Source organism: Saccostrea echinata, unplaced genomic scaffold, assembly GCF_033153115.1.
Source record: "Saccostrea echinata isolate AGI-Se365-2 ecotype Australia unplaced genomic scaffold, CSIRO_AGI_Sech_v1 ptg000037l, whole genome shotgun sequence".
NCBI lineage: Eukaryota > Metazoa > Mollusca > Bivalvia > Ostreida > Ostreidae > Saccostrea > Saccostrea echinata.
In genome coordinates this window covers 3,365,768-3,386,323 of record NW_026889786.1, presented here as the reverse complement: position 1 = coordinate 3,386,323, position 20,556 = coordinate 3,365,768, and the positions used below count along the sequence as shown (strand labels likewise).

At 34.7% G+C, this 20,556-nt stretch overlaps 1 protein-coding gene across 1 annotated transcript in view; it reads left to right on the top strand.

The window, feature by feature from the left end:
* LOC133200206 (U3 small nucleolar RNA-associated protein 6 homolog) overlaps nucleotides 1-19,094 on the top strand; it is a 65,499-nt gene extending 46,405 nt beyond the window's left edge. The window contains exons 15-22 of the mRNA XM_061336011.1: nucleotides 6,760-6,848; nucleotides 8,581-8,658; nucleotides 9,039-9,224; nucleotides 11,902-11,979; nucleotides 12,652-12,758; nucleotides 15,496-15,562; nucleotides 17,927-17,999; nucleotides 18,719-19,094. Of these exons, the coding sequence (XP_061191995.1) occupies nucleotides 6,760-6,848; nucleotides 8,581-8,658; nucleotides 9,039-9,224; nucleotides 11,902-11,979; nucleotides 12,652-12,758; nucleotides 15,496-15,562; nucleotides 17,927-17,999; nucleotides 18,719-18,879 (839 nt within the window). The 3' untranslated portion in view covers nucleotides 18,880-19,094. The remainder of the gene's footprint in view (nucleotides 1-6,759; nucleotides 6,849-8,580; nucleotides 8,659-9,038; nucleotides 9,225-11,901; nucleotides 11,980-12,651; nucleotides 12,759-15,495; nucleotides 15,563-17,926; nucleotides 18,000-18,718) is intronic.
* The last annotated feature ends 1,462 nt before the right edge of the window (nucleotides 19,095-20,556 follow it).

Genomic DNA, 20,556 nt, shown 5'->3' with positions numbered 1-20,556 from the left:
CATATGCTGATACATACTGATGAGAGCTATTCAACTGCATCAATATTTTTTACCTTGACCCGGCCAGTTTCCTTTGACCTTGACCTCACTTTTCTTAAATAAGTTTTTAGCTCAGTTTTAAAGATACCATTCAAGATAGTGTTATCAAACTTCATATGCTGATACATACTGATGAGAGCTATTCAGCTGCATCAACATTTTTTGAACTTGACCTTTCCTTTGACCTTGACCTCACTTTTCTTAAATTAGTGTCAAACTTCATATGCTGATACATACTGATGAGAGCTATTCAACTGCATCAATATTTTTTGACCTTGACCTTTCCTTTGACCTTGACCTCACTTTTCTTAAATTAGTGTTTAGCTCAGTTTTAAAGAAACCATTCATAATATTTTCATCAAACTTCATATGCTAATACATACTGATGTAACCTTTTCAACTGCATCAACATTTTTTGACCTTGACCTTTCCTTTGACCTTGACCTCACTTTTCTTAAATTAGTGTCAAACTTCATATGCTGATACATACCGATGAGAGCTATTCAACTGCATCAATATTTTTTGACCTTGACCTTTCCTTTGACCTTGACCTCACTTTTCTTAAATTAGTGTTTAGCTCAGTTTTAAAGAAACCATTCATAATATTTTCATCAAACTTCATATGCTAATACATACTAATGTAACCTTTTCAACTACATCAACATTTTTTTATCTTGACCTTTCCTTTGATCTTGACCTCACTTTTCTTAAATTAGTTTCTGAATCAAACGTCATATGCTGATACATACTGATGTAAGCTATTCAACTGCAGCAATATTTTTTGACCTTGACTTTTCCTTTGACCTTGACCTCACTTTTCTCAATTTGTGTTAAAATGTTGCATTACTAATATACCCTTGGCAGGGCATTCATGTCCTATGGACATATTTCTAGTTTTAATTAATTGTTTTTAATATTCTGTTTCAGTATCTGATATTTAATTGGCCAATCGAGCTCACAGTGTACAGCAGAGAAGATATTTGGAATGCCTCACCCTCTATTGTTATACTATATTGCGTTGTAAATGCTTGAAGGTCCGACTTTTAAACATACAGACGAGTAAAATATACATAATAAATTAAAGAGTTTTCAATTGTTAGTATTTTAAAAAAAAAATATTTACGTACTCTTAACATTGTAAATGGCATGATGGTTCCCGCTAAAGCATACGGTGAGAGAAGGAAAAGATGACAGACAATTCTTTTTTCTGTTAGGACCATTATCCACGAATTTATGTATCCTCGAAACTGTGATTTTTACTAAATCCACGAAAATTGATGCCCACGAATATTAATGAAACCACAGTATTACAAATATGTCTGTCCTAATCCTTAGTGAGCGGTTACCACTATAACCCACCTCTCTTAAAATTAAAATAGTGAGCTGTTGCCACAATGTTTTGTTGAGCATTGCCAACACCATCTCTGCCAAGTCTTGGTGAGATTTTGCCACTGACCATCACCTACCATATCAAAGTCTTGGTAAGATTTTGCCACTATTTTTTATCACACCTAAATCTTGATGAGATGTTATCTTGTGTAAGTGTTGGGGAGCTGTTGCCACTGTCACCTAGCTCTCCTAAGTCTTGGTGAGCTGTTACAACTATCAGCTGTCTTAAGTCTTGGTGAGATGTGGCAACTATCAGCTATCTCTCCTACATCTTAGTGAGCTCATCACACCACAGCTGTCCCTCCTATGTCTTGGTTAAATGTTGCCACTATTGTTTATCTCTCCTAAGTCTTGGTGAGATGTAACCACTATCAGCTATCTCTCTGAAGTCTTGCTGTCAGCTTTTGCCACTATCAGCTATCTCTCTGAAGTCTTGCTGTCAGCTGTTGCCACTATCAGCTATCTCTCTGAACACTTGCTGAGCTGTAGCCACTTATATCTTTCTCTCCTATGTATTGGTGAGATGTTACCACTATCAACTGTCTCTCCTAGGTCTTGGTGAGATATTGCCACTATCTGTTATGTATCTTTTGTTTGGTGAGCTGTTGCCACTATCAGTTATTTTTCCTATGCTTTGAACTGGTTAGATGTTGCTAATATTATTTATCTCTCTTACCTCTTGATAAGGTGTTGCCAGTATCAGCTACCTTGATGTTGGAGAACTGTTGCCACTATAAGCTATCTTTGCTACGTCTTGGAGAGGTATTGCCACTATCAACTTCAGCTATCTCTCCTATGTCTTTGTGAGATGTTGCAACTACTAACTATCCTGGCTATGTCTTTGACAGATATTATCTTCCTCTTCTAAAATTTAATGAGCAATGCCATGTCAGCTATCTGTCCTGGGCCTATTTCTTATAAGTCTTGGTAAGCTGTTGCAATAACAACTTGGTGAGATGTTACCACTATAAGCTATCTCTCCTTAGTCTTGGTGAGCTGTTACCACTATTTGCTATCTCTCCTAAGTCTTGGTGAGCTGATACCACTATTAGGTATCTCCAGTAAATATTGGTAAGCTGATACCACTATTAGCTATCTCTCCTTAGTCTTGGTGAGCTGTTACCACTATTTGCTATCTCTCCTTAGTCTTAGTGAGGTGTTACCACTATTTGCTATCTCTCCTTAGTCTTGGTGAGCTGTTATCACTATTTGCTGTTTCTCCTTAGTCTTGGTGAGATGTTACCACTATTAGCTATCTCTCCTAAGTCTTGGTGAGCTGTTTCCACTATTAGCTATCTCTCCTTAGTCTTGGTGAGCTGTTACCACTTTCAACTGTCTCTCCTTAGTCTTGGTGAGCTGTTACTACTATTAGTTATCTCTCCTAAGTCTTGGTGAGCTGTTACCACTTTCAACTGTCTCTCCTTAGTCTTGGTGAGCTGTTACTACTATTAGTTATCTCTCCTAAGTCTTGGTGAGCTGTTACCACTTTCAACTGTCTCTCCTTAGTCTTGGTGAGCTGTTACTACTATTAGTTATCTCTCCTAAGTCTTGGTGAGCTGTTACCACTATTAGCTATCTCTCCTAAGTCTTGGTGAGCTGTTACCACTATTAGCTGTCTCTCCTAAGTCTTGGTGAGCTGTTACCACTATTAGCTATCTCTCATTAGTCTTGGTTTAGCTGTCACCACTATTAGCTATCTCTCATTAGTCATGGTGAGCTGTTACCACTATCAGCTATCTCTCCTATTTTAGTCTTGGTGAGCTGTTACCACTATAGTGTTAAATCCAGACCCTAAAAAGGGCATGGTAATCCAATAATCAAAAGGGCACTTTATGCCACGACAAGTTTTCATGAGGGCACTTTTTGAACGTCTTTGAAATTATAGATATTTTCTTTATCATGTTTATGTACTTAAATTATTATTTAATACTGAAATCTTTAGTTATACAAGTATCTAAAAGAAAAAAATTATAAATCTATCAGCTTAATTCATTTAATACACACTGAGAGGGCAATTATTGCCAAAATTTAAATTCAAATTTTTTTAATCAAGAAATTAGAATGGTTATTAAGGTTATGCTTAAAAAGTAATAGGTGTGAATCTTTTTGTCACTTGCTCAAGAATTATTTTGGTTTGGGGTATGGATTTTTTTTCCTTGCTTTAATACATGTATTGTTATTTGTGTATGAGGTAAATAACAGAACAAAATTGCAAAAGGGGGGGGGGGGCTACTTGGATAATAAATGTAGAGGGCATTCTCTTTACTTTCAAAATAATCTACCAACAAAATCAAGTGAAAACTGATCATACCAAAAAATTAAACTTGAAATAATATATAAATTGGTTAAAACTTTTTTTTCTTGGCTTAGAAACATTGAGCCTCTGGGTGTCAACTCAAAAAAGTTAGAACACAGAATCATTGAACATGTTGAAAGAAACTAACTTCATACTTTCTTGTTTCCTAGCCCATTTCACACATAATATTCAGTTTTTTTTGGTATTGTACATTGTAATTTGTATGTTGACTTAATTCATCAGCAGTTTTATTTTTCACATTTCTTCATCTACTCTCTTTTTTTTCTACTTTCAATTTAAAAAAAACGATCCTGATTTAAAATGTGTAACATTTTAATTTACAAATTAATCTATCTTTGACATTGGGCTAATTCTTGCATAATCAATGCAATTAAATGATATTTTCTCCTGTTATCTCTTATACCCTGACAGCCTGAGGCATGTTACCTGGCCAGGTGGCTGTGTGCGTTCAAGCGAGAAGTGATTTCCTGTCCTGAATTCACACCTTTGCGTGCATTAAATAAACAAAGGGGCTAATCAGCATGCACTGAATAAACAAAGCTGCTAGTCCATCTTGCCTCTGCTAGGCATATTTATTTATTTTTGCAAGGAAAAAAGGGCATGGCGCTGGAAAAAAGGGCATGGCGCCGAGAGAAAAGGGCATGGCGCCGCGCCATGCTAGTTTGCTTTAGATTTAACACTACCACTATTAGCTATCTCTCCTATTTTAGTCTTGGTGAGCTGATACCACTATCAGCTATCTCTCCTATTTTAGTCTTGGTGAGCTGATACCACTATCAGCTATCTCTCCTATTTTAGTCTTGGTGAGCTGATACCACTATCAGCTATCTCTCCTATTTTAGTCTTGGTGAGCTGATACCACTATCAGCTATCTCTCCTATTTTAGTCTTGGTGAGCTGTTACCACTATTAGCTATCTCTCCTATTTTAATCTTGGTGAGCTGTTACCACTATTAGCTATCTCTCCTATTTTAGTCTTGGTGAGCTGTTACCACTATTAGCTGTCTCTCCTAAGTCTTGGTGAGCTGTTACCACTATTAGCTATCTCTCCTAAGTCTTGGTGAGCTGTTACCACTTTTAGCTATCTCTCCTATTTTAGTCTTGGTGAGCTGATACCACTATTAGCTATCTCTCCTATTTTAATCTTGGTGAGCTGTTACCACTATTAGCTATCTCTCCTATTTTAGTCTTGGTGAGCTGTTACCACTATTTGCTATCTCTCCTAAGTCTTGGTGAGCTGTTACCACTATCAGCTATCTCTCCTATTTTAGTCTTGGTGAGCTGTTACCACTATTAGCTATCTCTCCTATTTTAGTCTTGGTGAGCTGATACCACTATCAGCTATCTCTCCTATTTTAGTCTTGGTGAGCTGATACCACTATCAGCTATCTCTCCTATTTTAGTCTTGGTGAGCTGATACCGCTATTAGCTATCTCTTGAAAGTCTTGATGAGATTTTACCTCTGTCTCAGTCTTGGTGAGATGTTGTCATTATCTGGTATCTTAGTCTCCTATGTCTTTGTGTACAGTTTCACTTGTCTTGATGTTAAACTTTGTTATTATTGCTGCAATATCTTTCTTGTCCTGCACCTTAGTGTCTTTGCTTCCATCATCTACTAGTATCCTTCCGTATTGTGACTACTGTAAACCAAATTTTATTCGCGTGCGAGAAATATCAATACTCTCTATCTTTTTGTTCTAAGCAGTGGTGTGACTGCCACCATCATCATTTCTCTTAGAACTAAGGTGTGAAATGGATGTGATTAACCCCCCCCCTTTCAATACACACACTAAAGATAAGCAATTGTACTGTACACCTGACTCATTCATTTCTACAGAATTTCATTAATTTTTATTTATTGATTCTTGTTTCTTGTTATCGATGAACTATGACTTGTACTTTTGTGTATGGACATTATTATTTTGCCTTTTGTTTTCTGTGCCATCATTTTGAACATCAAAAGTTCTTTATTATGTGAATCCATTGGATCCTGACTTGGCTGGTGTTGGGTATGCTAACCTCTGACAACACTCATTTATTGTGCACTTCATTGATCAAAAATTTGAAATGTCACATTACGTTTGATGAAAGAGAAAGGATGCAGCACTTTAATGTTAATAAATAATTTTGATGTTCAACAGAGAGGAAACTAGGAGTTCTGCTGTTTAATTACAAACATCAGCATGTACAAATCCCCTGATTATTGTTTCATTGACGTGTTAAAAAAATTACTAGATGTCTTTATCTACACTCCATTGATCTTTCTTAGATCTTCCATAATTAATGCATGTTACCACATTAATTTAATGATGGGAAAATAAGATTTGCCATTATATTTATATGGAAGCAGGGGTATCATTTAGAACCTCTAGTTTCACATTTGTCTTAGTAAGGTCTTATACACTATAAGTGAAACTCTGTGGGCAAAAGTGTTATATATAGTTTGTAGGGCTGTGCAATAATATCGATATTATGGTATATTTCGATTCATTTACAAAAAAATATTGTATTGCGATACGTTTTTCCAGTACAAATATACGGGCAAAATGCTTGGGCTTAAAGTTTATAAAGTAAAACATGAAATGATGTCAGAAATGTTTCCAATTGTGCCAAACAGTACAAAACAGTAAAGGTTTCTATTGTATGGCTGCATTTCATTGCCAAAGTGTAAAGAAATCAACTAGAACTTTTTTTGTTACAATGTATTTATAAGTTTTACACACTCTACTTATAAATGGAGGTTAATAAAATAAGAAAAGAGCATTTTAACTGTTGTTAAAAATATTGTAATTCGTATCACAATACAATTCCAAATATTGCAATATATCGCAGTACGAAAATCCCAACCGATATCAAATGTAATAGTTTGAGAATTTTTTTCTTAGAAAAAAGTTTCAAAAAAACTAAATGTGAGAAATAATTTGGCTTATTTTGTGTACCACCTTAAATAAATAGGAACGTTATCATGTATGTTATGAATATAGCAATACATTGTTATACGTTACTTTGTTTTAGATGAGATTTGGAGCCTATACATTTCGGCCTGTATCAAGGTCATTGAGAAGAAGTCACCTTTAAATGAAGATTTCATTGACTTCAACCAGGTAGGTTACTATATTGAGCAACTGTCTCTCCACAGAGAAAGTAAAATAAAAAACACAACCAGGTAAGTTACTATTGAGCAATTTTAACTGTCTCTCCACAGAGAAAGAAAGTAAAATAAAAAACACAACCAGGTAGGTTACTGTTGAGCAACTGTCTCTCAACAGAGAAAGTAAATTAATAAAAACCACACACACATAAGAATAAGCTTCAGCGCCATTAGAAGTCTCTGTTTAAATTTGAATTAGTTCTTTGTCAGTTTTGTGTGAATATGTATGTAGTCAACCTTAATTAATAAATTTGAACAAAATGCACAAAATACACCTCATTTTCCTGTCCTCTTTAAGCTATGTCCAACTTTTCTTTTGAAAGGCAGTTACAATATACATGTACTTAAACAAAGGGTCAATGCATGTCTTGAGGAAATGCTATACTTGAAGAAGAACTTGTGGAGTGTTCCATTTCTCTGTGGGTTTAAGTGTTGTTAATGGATACTGGTGGTGATTTTCTGGTCTATTGTACTTTCTTTAATAAACGGGGATCCTAATTAATTTCAGCCTCTACCTCCATAGGTTTCTATAGGTCTGAGTTCATTACTGTTGGGCTTTATACATTCATACAAAAGACCAGGGATTTCACCCATTAAATCTTATGTTCAGGTATCATAACTCATTATATTTTGATACAAGGGAGGTGGCATTGTGGCAATATGGCCACTAGTCTTGTATGGATGGAATCTTGTTGAGGTATGATAAATGACACATAAGTCTAGACCCTTGTCAGCTTTATACCAGGTGCCTGGCGAAATGAGACCCCTAGAAATGTATAATGTCAGGCTTCATTTATGATAATCTTTGTCAAAAATTTCTTCCCTTTGAGAATTTTCTTCATATTACACAGAATGAATCTTAGGGTGGCCTATGCTGTCCATCAAAATTGAGGTGTACCATTCAATGAAAAAGTCACCAAGTACATACAAGTGTATTGAATCTGTATATTCATAAAAAATTTCATTTAATGGATGAAGTTGAATTATTTCTTTAATAGGAGTATTCTGGCATTGGCTTTTGATGTCATTATATGTAATAAATTTTGCATACATTATGACTGGTAATTTTTTTTTTTTTTTCGTCAGACAGGATGATTCAGATATTTTAATTTACACTTTTGGCTCATCTCCTTACATTCAGAGGAATTTTCTTTTTATATAAGCTTTCAGTCTGTGACTGTATGCTATTTAAGAGTGCAGAATACCTAAGCTAGATCTTCCAATTAAAAAAATGTTTTCATAGCCTTAATATTATGGTATTATGTGGATATGTGGCATTATTGTGAATGAAATGTAATATTTATTTTTTTCCATGAGTCTTAAATGTGCTAATGTGTTTTCAAACTTTTTGTACAAATTGCAAAAAAAAAAGAAAAAAAAAAATATTCCATGCAATATAAGCCTAAAGACAAGTAATTGGGCATGAAAAGCAAGGGAAGTAAATTGGTTGCAGTAAATTGTGCATGAGTTATTGCCCCTTATGATACATTAAGCTTTATGATTGGCATTGACAATTTGCATGTATTTTACAACCGAGTTCCTTCCTAAATGGCTAATTTCATTTTATGTCTGTTTTAGGAGAATTTTTTCCACAGGTATGAAAATGTGCAGAAGTAATATTTGTTTGTCATGACTTGTGGTGATATGCAATTTACACTCACACTTTTTTTTTGCTGAAATTGTAGGAAATTGGAAAACTTTTGGGGATATTTCAGTCAGCCTCAGAGAAAATATTGCTATCTGCAGACTTGTATAAACAATGGGTAAGAGAAAAAGTACTTTTGTTAAGTCATCCTACATATCTGTATATCGAGTAAATGAAGATCTATAGATCTATAACACCCACACAATCGATTAATTTTACCACAAATTTACATTTCATCACCATGTCAAAAATTATAGATTTGATTTTTTTAATGTGTAGTTTTATTCAGAATAATCATTTCAATAACTGATTATGATAATTCTTTTTAACATGTAAATCCCCCTTTCCCAAATTATCATATATGTTACTGTGCTTGTACAAATAAGTAACATATGTTTACATTATCCACTTACTGTGCTCCTACCGTAAACTAACAGCATATCAGTAATTTTTTAATCATCAACTTACATTGTAGACAATTTTTTTCAAAATTATTAGGTTAAACTTTTACTTGACCTTGGAGAGGTCACCGAGGCAGAAGTAGTGCTTGAGGCGGCCGTGACCTCCCACCCTCAGTGTGTGTCGCTATGGTTACAGAGACTGGAACTCATGATAAAGACCAATGTTACAGAGGATGTAGTCCTTAAGGCTTTTAAGAAGGCCAGGAAAAGGGTTTCTGAAAAGGTACAGAAGAGTTTGTTGAGCATGCACGTGACTAAAACTTGGTCATATATATGACATATGGACCGCATCACAGATTTTTGATTATAACAGGATAACCTTAAAAGATACATCATAAGATGTCATGAAAATGGCCATAATAATTTACCCTTTTTAAAAAAAACGGATCAATTCCTATCATTATAAATCGCTAACGTTAACAGTAGAAGTACTGTGTTTGGAAGCAGGCAGCAGATACAGGATTGGTGATCCACTCAACCAAGAGAAATTTATAGACCTGGAGATCACTTAGCCGAATTTTTTCAAGCCTTTGTCTGGTGTTAATTACCCTCGTAGTTAATTGTTTAAGAGCCATCAGTGTACTAAGTAACATATGTTTTACCACTTTTAGGCTTTTATCAAAAAAACTAATCAGATAGACACATGTATGTTCTGTTGGAGACCTCTGTATTTACTTTCCACATAGGTTTATATACTTCAATTTTCATACAAGGACCCATCAACCAATATTCCTATTAAATGCCTACAAACATCTTGTTAGCAGATCAAAGGTGATATTTGAGAAACTTTACTCAAATCTTTTCTTCAGGTAGAAAGGAAAGAGGAAAAATATAACAATCTATTTTTTATTGATTTTTTTCTCCAGTGTCTTAGCAATTGAAATAGGAGAAACCAATTTGTAAGAAACCTTCAGATGAAAGGAACTTTCTTTTTCTTAAGTCGGCTCCACTATGGATCCAGCAGTAGTCATTATCTGAACAACTTAACACATCAGTGATAAAAACATTGAGTAAAATTTTAACTAGAATTGATTGTCATTAAAATATTGATGATAAATGTTTGCTCCCAGTAGTCAACTCCATTAAAATGTTGACCCACTAAAAGACAAGGCTTTATTGTTAGATATTTGTAGATACAGGGTTTGCATCAGTTTGCTATGAGGTGTGAGTAAATACATTAGTTGTGACTTTTGCCTTCTCTATTCATGGTGAGGTTAATTCTTTTAAAAGGAGAATTTTGATGACAAAGCCCTTATTGATCTCTTTAATTGGAATCCAATGTCCATCATTACTCTTCAGCACCAACGTCATGGAGCGGTAGAACTTGATATTGGAATTACCGAGTTTGAGCATGGACATGCAAATGTTATCAAATGGACATCTTTTCAGCACTCATATCGGTCATTCAGAAGGGGTTTTTACCCCTTTAATGAAGGGCTTGTGCTCAAATATTCCATAGATTATTTTCTGTAAATTCTGATTAAACGGTTTAATTACAATTTCTAGTCACTGTCATATCTAGAATCTGTTCAATTTCCTCTCATTTACGGAGAAATGACTAGCTTTGGCAGAAAGGGAAGATTTCTCTGTTCTGAAGAAGTCTGAGTGTCATTGGTAAATACAGATAAATGACTCTGGACAAAAATGGCAGCCTTGTCAAAATCAAACAAATCTGCATGGTTCTAGTGTTCTAGAAATGAGCAAGCATTTTAATAAATCCTTTCTTTTCTCTCAAATTAAACAATTCTTGATTTTATCTTTTTCATAGGTGGAAAATTTATAGATCTATTATTTTACTGACAACGATGATAGAATATGGATAATAGCCCAACATCAAGGTTTTTGATTTAAGTCGGAGAAAAAAAGAATATCAAAGATAAAGGGAAGAAAAGATTTTTGTATAGCTAAAAACCCTTCAAAGAGATATAACGTTTGCAGATGGATGCAAGTCCTTGAACAAAATTTTAAAAAAAAAATGTTGCTGTTGATTATTCCATAGGATGAGCCAAGACTCTCAATCTATTTTTAGCTCACCTGAGCTGAAAGCTCAAGTGAGCTTTTCTGATCACCCGTTGTCCGTCGTCCGTCTGTCCATCCGTCTGTAAACTTTTCACATTTTCAACTTCTTCTCAAGAACCACTGGGCCAATTTTAACCAAACTTGGTACAAAATATCCTTGGGTGAAGGGGAGTGTAAATTGTTAAAATAAAGGGCAAAGTTCCCTTACAAGGGGAGATAATCAATAAAAGACAAAAATAGGGTGGGGTCATTAAAAAATCTTATTCTCAAGAACCACTGGGCCAGAAAAGCTGAAACTTATATGGAAGCATCCTGGGGTAGTGTAGATTCTAAATTGTTCAAATCATGATCCCCGGGGGTAGGGCGGGGCCACAATAGGGAATCCAAGTTTTACATTGAAATATATAAAAAAAATCTTTACAAATCTTCTTCTCAAGAACCACTGGGCCAGAAAAGCTGAAACTTATATGGAAGCATCCTGTGATAGTGTAGATTCTAAATTGTTCAAATCATGACCCTTTGGGGTAGGGCAGAGCCACAATAGGGAATCCAAGTTTTACATTGAAATATATAGGAAAAATCTTTTAAAATCTTCTTCTCAAGAACCACTGGGCCAGAAAAGCTGAAACTTAAGTGGAAGCATCCATTGTTCAAATCATGACCCCCCGTGGGTAGGGCGGGGCCACAATAGGTATATTAAAAGGGGGGAAATCTGGTAAAGAACAGCATGGCCAAAGTTACTCAGGTGAGCGATGTTACCCATGGGCCTCTTGTTCATTATTGCCATAGTAAGATATTAATTAGTTTATTTATTAATATTGTCATAATAGGACACAATTGTTTTCCATTAAATCTAAAGCATCATATTGTTTTTCACACAGGAGAGCTACCCACTATGGTGTTTAGTGTTGGAGTTCTGTACAGCATGTAACCTAACACAAGTCCAGGAACTCTTTGAGGTACTGTCTTAATATATGTTAGTTACACAGATTATTTCTGAAAAACAAATTGCATTGTAAAATTGCTCCCCAGAAAGGCACAAACATTTGTGAAAAATATAATACAGTTAAACTTTGGTATCTCAAACACTGATATCTGGAATACCATGGATATATCGAAGTCCCATACCCTTATTCTTAAAGTATTTTATCCTGGATATATTGAATCCTCAGATTTCTCAGTCCCATTGAGTTTGAGATAATGAGGTTTGACTGTATAAAAGAAGTGTCATACAGAAAAAATTTCTAGGTTCATCTTCTATTAGAAAGAGGAAATACTTCTCTTCAAATCTATCCAAAAGAGAAAATTGACCAAAGTGGAAAGAAATACAATATTTTAAGGACTCTGGAATCAGGTTAGCTGATAATGACTGTGGTGTGTAAGAATTCAAAGATAATACCACTTTGACCAGAAAAATGAGGACATATTGTGGATTATTTGGCCTGGATAATTAAAAAAAAAATTTCATATACATGTAGGGGTATCTCTAATCATTTGTCCAAAAGTCAAATATATAGAGGTGTTGGAAGAATTTTGTGTTTAGTATTTTGACAGTATCTTTATTCACTATTTTATTTGTGTGTTTAGTATTTTGACAGTATCTTTATTCACTATTTTATTTTTGGTCACAGTCAGGAATCCTTGCCTGTAGAGAAGTTTGCATACCTGTCAAAGAAACCTATCTACAGTGGACCTACCTGAGGGACGGTGTCAAGGCAGCTCGTCAGCTATATACAAGGTAAGAAAGGTATACCTGTCAGGTGTATACCAGGTATCCCTGTCAGGTGTATACCAGGTATTCCTGTCAGGTGTATACCAGGTATCCCTGTCAGGTGTATACCAGGTATCCCTGTCAGGTGTATACCAGGTATTCCTGTCAGGTGTATACCAGGTATCCCTGTCAGGTGTATACCAGATATCCCTGTCAGGTGTATACCAGGTATCCCTGTCAGATGTATACCAGGTTTTCCTGTCAGATGTATACCAGGTATCCCTGTCAGGTGTATACCAGGTATTCTGTCAGGTGTATACCAGTTATCCCTGTCAGGTGTATACCAGGTATCCCTGTCAGGTGTATATCAGGTATTCCTGTCAGGTGTATACCAGTTATCCCTGTCAGGTGTATACCAGGTATCCCTGTCAGGTGTATATCAGGTATTCCTGTCAGGTGTATACCAGATATCCCTGTCAGATGTATACTGGGTATTCCTGTCAGGTGTATACCAGATATCTCTGTCAGGTGTATACCAGTTATCCCTGTCAGGTGTATACTAGGTATCTCTGTCAGGTGTATACCAGGTATCCCTGTCAGGTGTATACCAGGTATTCCTGTCAGGTGTATACCAGATATCCCTGTCAGATGTATACTGGGTATTCCTGTCAGGTGTATACCAGATATCTCTGTCAGGTGTAAACCAGTTATCCCTGTCAGGTGTATACTAGGTATCTCTGTCAGGTGTATACCAGGTATCCCTGTCAGGTGTATACCAGGTATTCCTGTCAGGTGTATACCAGATATCCCTGTCAGATGTATACTGGGTATTCCTGTCAGGTGTATATCAGGTGTGTATACCAGGTATCCCTATCAGGTATACTCCAGATATCCCTGTCAGGTGATTAGAAGTACTGGACTAAGTCAGGAGATCATCTTCCTTTCAAGAAGATGTTTAAAAAGATGAGAGAAAAAAGTCAGTCCTGCTTCACCACTGTTTATGGTTGAAGGATTGCAGATCTAGACCCAGGGCCATAAAACTTAGACAAACTCACTTTTGATCTCAGTCTCACTTTTCCACTATTAAATTTTTTGGTAAAAGTGAGACTGAGATCAAAAGTGAGCTTATGGCGCAAGAGCCTGGGGCCCATTTTACAAAAGAACTTACGACTAAGACCAGAAACTTCAGTTGATTGTAAAATTTTGCAAAATTAATGATTCTGTTTAAAATTGCTAGCTTTAAAGGGTCTTTCTACATACCTTTTTAAAAAGATTAAAACAATTTTCAATTTAATGTAAATTGAAAAGTTGCTAGCAGAATTAAATTTTGGTCTTAGTCGTAAGTTCTTTTGTAAAACGGGCCCCTGGTTCTCTGCTTCAGATGACTTAGGATGATCTGGATCTTAGCTCCGGATGACTTTGGATGATCTGGTTCTCAGAAATGGATGTCTTTGAATGATCTGGTTCTTGGCTCTGGATGTCTTTGGGTGATCTTGTTCTCAGCTCTGGATGTCTTTGGATAATCTGGTTCTTGGCTCTGGATGACTTAAGATGATCTGGTGTATGGCTCCTGATGAACTAGAATGCCTCTCTGTGGAAATTCTGAATAAGCCATGTATTGCATATCATCTTGTATGCATGTTTCAGTGAACTCAATACCATCTTAATCTGTTATTAGCAGAGGATTTTTTATGATCACTGAACTCTTAGTTAAAATTGTTTGATGTTTGTTTTGATGTATAATTGATTGTGTTTATTCTTTTAGACATGAAATTCTACCATCACTGAATTTATTTCACTCATCATATTAAAAGTTTATTAATGAAGCAAAAAACTTGAAAGTAATGGTTTTGATGATTCTGTCAGTTTAAGTCTTATTTATTACATTGTGAATATTTTATTGAAAAAATTAGGTTCACCGCAAAGATTCATCCATTAAAACACAAACTGCAAATTTTGAGAAGACTTTCAGAGCTATTTATTGGCATTGTATTTGGAAGTGTAGGAGTGGATCTATATAATTTACCAGCGATATAAAGCACTGTGTAAAAGTGTTGCATTGTTTCCCCAACTTTCAATTGAATACCATCTCTTCAGAAGTAATTTGTGCACTTCAAAAATAAAATGACTTCACAGGAAATGTAATATTCAACAAAGCGCTATTGAGATATCAAAGATTGATGTGTCTTGGGGCATTGGTTTATTGACTATTTCATGTGTGGAACAGTGGAGAAACAACATATTTCAAACTGGCTGAGCTGTAAATAAAGACCTATGAATGGCCTGACATCAGTGATAATTTTCATGCCCATATCAATAAATGTTTTATATATCTACACTGCTAGACATACAATAGGCTAAAAAGTTTTCTTTGGGTTCACATTAATGATTTAATAAGCCCTGCAGTACAGGATATAAAATTCATTCTAGTGTATATATGGACATTTTGCATGTTAAAGACACATCTGAATATTTTATAGATGCTAATCTTAGTGTTGCTGACATTACCTGAATGTAATAGCTACAGTATGTAAAGTCAAAGTGAAGCCAAAATACTGCATTAATGTCTATGGTGCATTTCAGGGATCTGCCCCTAACCTCCCAGACTGGTAACCTACACGGCTTTAATGGTCCAAATCGGTTAATTATAGCTGTGTTGATTTATCTTCATTGCTTTTTGTCATATTTTGAAGTAAGCTATTTTGTTATTATTTTCAGTTCATTTCACAAAATACATTAACGCTTTGTAAACATTTTGTTGCAGGCTCCAGCATTTAAAGCCCTTGTCTCTGGGTTTTTATCATCTTTACATCCAGGTGGAAAAATCACAGGTAAATTGCTTTTACAGGAATAAATATGTAATAAAATTTATAATAAATGTATACCAAATTCGACACTCCCTACAATATCAACAAAAACTTGTTTAATTATGATGACCCCTACCTCCATAAAAAATACAGGTACTGTCATTTGGTTTGTATCTACATACTGAAGACACAAAGGACATATAATAACAATCTAAGAAACCTGTGTAATTTTCTACCCATGGATTGAACAGAAATTGTGATTCCACGGAATTATGACCCCGTTAAAAAAAAATGTTTCCAGTATATGTACATGTAACTCATCGGGTGTCACATTGGGGGGGGGGAGGGGAGGGGGGGTAGGTCTTGCATCAGAAGAAACTCTTCCATATTTCTGCTGCATCTTGGTGGGGTTTGGGATAATGAACTAAACAGAGAATTAAAAAGTTTGATGACAGGGACCATCAAATATTGCATAGTCAAAATTCAATCTTTTTTTCAAAATGCTTCATAAAAAGAGCATCAAATACTACATGGTTAAAGTGTAATCTTTCTTCAGAATGCTTGAGGAAAAGAGCTAAATGCAAAATTAAGAAATAAATGGTCAAATCAGAGGAAATAATATAATGAGTAAATTACACATTATGTAATCAGACCCTGCAGATTAAAGTAGCTGAAATTCATACTGGTAGTTAACCCAACATCATTTGTCAATGGAATGCAGGCTAAAACTCAAACGAGCAATCATTCTTCATTTAGTCATATCTGAAGTGCAAGCGTGATCTTCATTAGACATTTTAATTGTATCAAGAGTAGGATAGGGATTGTTACTTCAACCAGTCTCCATCAATATTAGTGCTAAGGTGATGGAACAAGGAAAGCTATAACACATAAAATCTTATATAGGAATGGCCTGGCTGTACGAGCTTACATTGTGCATTATGCATGGTAACTGCACAGGGACAAGTTATACAATTTATAATTCATACTGTCAAGTTTCCTGGAAGTCCATTATTATTGCTAAAAAAGAATGACTAGCTGTATCAAGGTCATCGAATGTCTTAGCCATCACTGGCAGAGTTGTGTTGATCATGGAGTGATTGGGAGTATTGTAGATTTCCTGTAGATGCTGATCTGTTAAATACGGTATATACTTAATTCTGACAGGCTTTGTACCACCTAATAACCTCATCTGTTCTGTATGGAATATTTATAGCTGTTCTTTTTTTTATTCTATTAATGGTTTCTATCAATTTTAGCAAGAAAAAATTTAACAAAACTGTCATTGTTTGCAAACCCCGTCCATTGTTTTCTCTTGTTTGCATCACACAGAATACTAAAGGTTAAACTCAGTTTTATACTTTTGTATCAGTTTTTAGCCTCTCTAAATCAGTTCTTTTTACAATTAAAATATGAACTGACATGAATTTAATTGATTGGCAAATTTGATGGGTGTCTGGGTAAACAATTTCTTGTTAAACAAGTACCTGCCAGCATTAATAACTTTTTAGAGTACCATTAAAATAATGATTTGCACTTTTGGGAATCATGTTAAGATTTATTTGGTTTTCCATATTGGAAAACAAATACAAGTACAACCTAGTTCATCTGGGTGAAGGACATACTTGTAAAAGGACATTTGATAAAGAGCATATATGCATGTATTTAAATCAATTGTAAATAATTAATTGGACATTTACACAAAAAGAAAATAATGGATGGCAAAAAGGTACTAGGTTTTTCTTTCTTTTCTTTTTTTTGATGAAATAGAGAATCTACCTCTTGCCTTGGCTGAAATTTTGATGGAACATTTAAATGAACCTTTTTAACATTTTCAAATAATTTTATTTTGGTTGTAACACTTCATTTAATTGGATAAAAAAAAATTAGTTTATACCATATAACCTGTGTTGCCTATGTCACAATGACTTAATTACATCAAAGAAGTATCAATCCGCCTGATGTTAACATTTAAAATATGTACAATTTGATGTCATTTTTGATGGAGAAATTGTCTTATTTTCTACACTTAATGATGAAAAATTAAATTATAAGGAATGAATTTAATAGCTACCCAAGTTATACAGGTACATGTACCGGGTATAACCTGGGTTGGAATAGTTTACGCTTTTTCTATAATCCGCTTTGCGGTTTATAAAGCCTAAACTGCCCCTTCTTAGGCTATACAGTATTACTTGGGTAGCTATTAAATTCATTCCTTAAATGTACATCTTCTTTGTGTTAAAATAATTTTTTCAAGGAAAATGTCCAGAATTTATAACACACATCCTGACCTCTTTTATATAGCACACATCCCAACCTCCTTTTTTCTTACATGTGTTTCATTTTTTGAAAGAACAGTAATTATTATTATTATTTTTTGTATTATAGGTAAACCAGAAGATACAACATTTGAGATCAGCGTATGAGGATGCTATAAAGGAATATGGATCATCAGACTCAGGTAATCTTCATCCAACATTTAAACCAGTACAGTGAACTTTATCTTTTCAAATACTTTCTACAGTAAAACTCATTTAGTACATGTACCAACACGGATATAGCTTCACAGATAAAGTGAAATTATTTTGAATTCCTGGCAAAATGCTTATCTAATCTTCATAAAATATTATGGTTAAAATGAACTCTGATATACGTATTTATGGATATAATGAACTGATTTTGTGTCATGTAGAGGTTAAAAATAGTGAAATTTACATCTTAGATAATAAATTTTCAATATTTTAAAATTCAGTGTTGAACTCACTTTATTTTTTGTAAGTATTTTGAAATTCATCACAAATCTTTAGCACCTCAGGAGAGTTTTGTATTTAATACCTTCCCAAACATATTTGATGATCAGAGTTGAAGGATTGATTAATTAAAGATGCATATTGTGAATCTGTTATATCTACCTTAACAAAATCATCGTATGGATATAATGAATTAAAGAAAAATTTGCAGGTCTCCAGGACTTTACTTTAACCAATTTTCACTGTGTACTTTTAATTTTTACTTTTTATGTCCCAAACATTTCTAATTTTGACCATTTCAATATTTGCTCAAAGTGTTTCTCTGCTATATATTTATGAGCTATTAAGCAGCTTATTTTAAAATTTTCCCATGAGTAGGAAATATACAGATATAAATCAAATGACACACACTTCTTCCTGCTCATTTTAGGTATCTGGATTGAGTACTTCCAGCTGGAGTCGGAACATCCGGAAGGAAGTGCGGAGTCGGCAGCTCAGATACACTTCAGAGCTCTTCGGTGTTTGGAAGGAGAAGAAAATGAAAAATTTGTCACAAAACATACACTTATGCAGACTGGACACCTTAGATAATTCTGATATTTAGTGTTTTATTTACCATGTTCTTGTATATATCATTAGATAATAAAAGTATATGTACAGTATAGATGAATATGGTAGCTTCTCAGAAGAAGTTAAGCTTTGTACAGTGGCACTGTCCAAGTAAATAAAGTAACTCTGTTGAAGGCATAAGAGTTTTAATGTCTCTTAATGATTATAAGAAAGAAATGAAGCATGGGTAATCTAAAGATGTCTCCTTATTGGTTTTTGAGTTTGATGAACGGTATTGCCGTGGATACTAAAAATAGAAATTTCTGTGAAATTCTTTCAAAACACTACTCTTCCTACAGTTTTGGTCCGATTTCAATACAACTTGACACACAAGGAGACTGCATCACTATACTAATATGGTTTTTGATTTTGAGACTAAAGCAATGGCCATTATTCCATTTATTGCTGTAGCACAGTGTCAAGTCCAAGTGCTACTTTTTTCTTCCTTTGTTGCAAGTACAAACTAGTAGAGCTACAGTCTCATCAGACTTCTGCTTTCAAAGTATACCTTCAAATTATGTTGCAAAATATACAAATTTTGCTTTACAAAAACAAGGAGGAAGAACCCACTCTACCTTTAAAATACACTTATACGACACAAAATTCATATCTTTCCAAGAAAAATTTGAGGTGCAGTTATACAACGGTCAAATCACAAACAAGACCTACCTGGTAAATGCAGATACATGTTGGGGGTGTGTGGTTCGTGGTTAACATGTCTGTCTTTTAGAAAAAAAGATACCCAGGATTTTTATGGTTTGGGTTCAATTCCCAAGAAATCTTCAATTTCTTTTGTACCAAAAATTTTTCTTTGAGAGAATTTTTCCGTAGAAAAGTTTTGTTTGTCATAATATCATTCCTTGAATAATTAGAACTTTGTTCCAAATACTTAGTTCACAAGCTGAATTTGACTTTTGTATTTTGAAGCTACTGACATTTTACACTCCTGATCACCCATCTTCTTTTAGAAAAAATTCTAATTTTAAATTTGGACCCACCCCAATCGAAAGTCTAATGCAGAGTATTGTGATTTGTGATAAAAAATTATTGGAACAGACATCCAGGTAGCATCAGCGATTCTCCAACTTGATCAGCTCTTTGGGATAAGAACAATTATCAGACAAGAGAGTAAAGATCCACTTTCTACCAATATTTAAAATTGAGCAGAACTTGGTAGAAGTTCCAGCAGACTTCTACCTGATCCACACAGCCAGCACATACCTTCCATATTCCTTCCACCAGGAAGGATGTGTGCCAATTGTTTTTCCCATGAAACATCCTGGATTGGAACATTAGCCATTCAAGTTGAGGAGTTCAGGTCAGCACTGGGCATCTTACCACCAGCCCAGCTGTGTGTGGATTAAGAAGTCAATTGTTTTTAATCTTTAACTGTATATATGGCTTGTGAGGTTTTTATACTGACCACTAAGAGAATAACTGTCGACACCATGGGTAAACTGCTGGAAAACTGATCCCAACCAGAATTATATAAAATGGAAATATATAACAAATCCAAAAGAAGGTTAGGTTACATGGAAATGGTTTAACATTCCTCCCTAATTTCATTGGTAACTTGTACTACGGAAGATTCAAATGAACTGATAAAAGGTGATGTCAAAGGTGTTTATCATGGTGAAGTTAATTTGTTCGTACGGATAA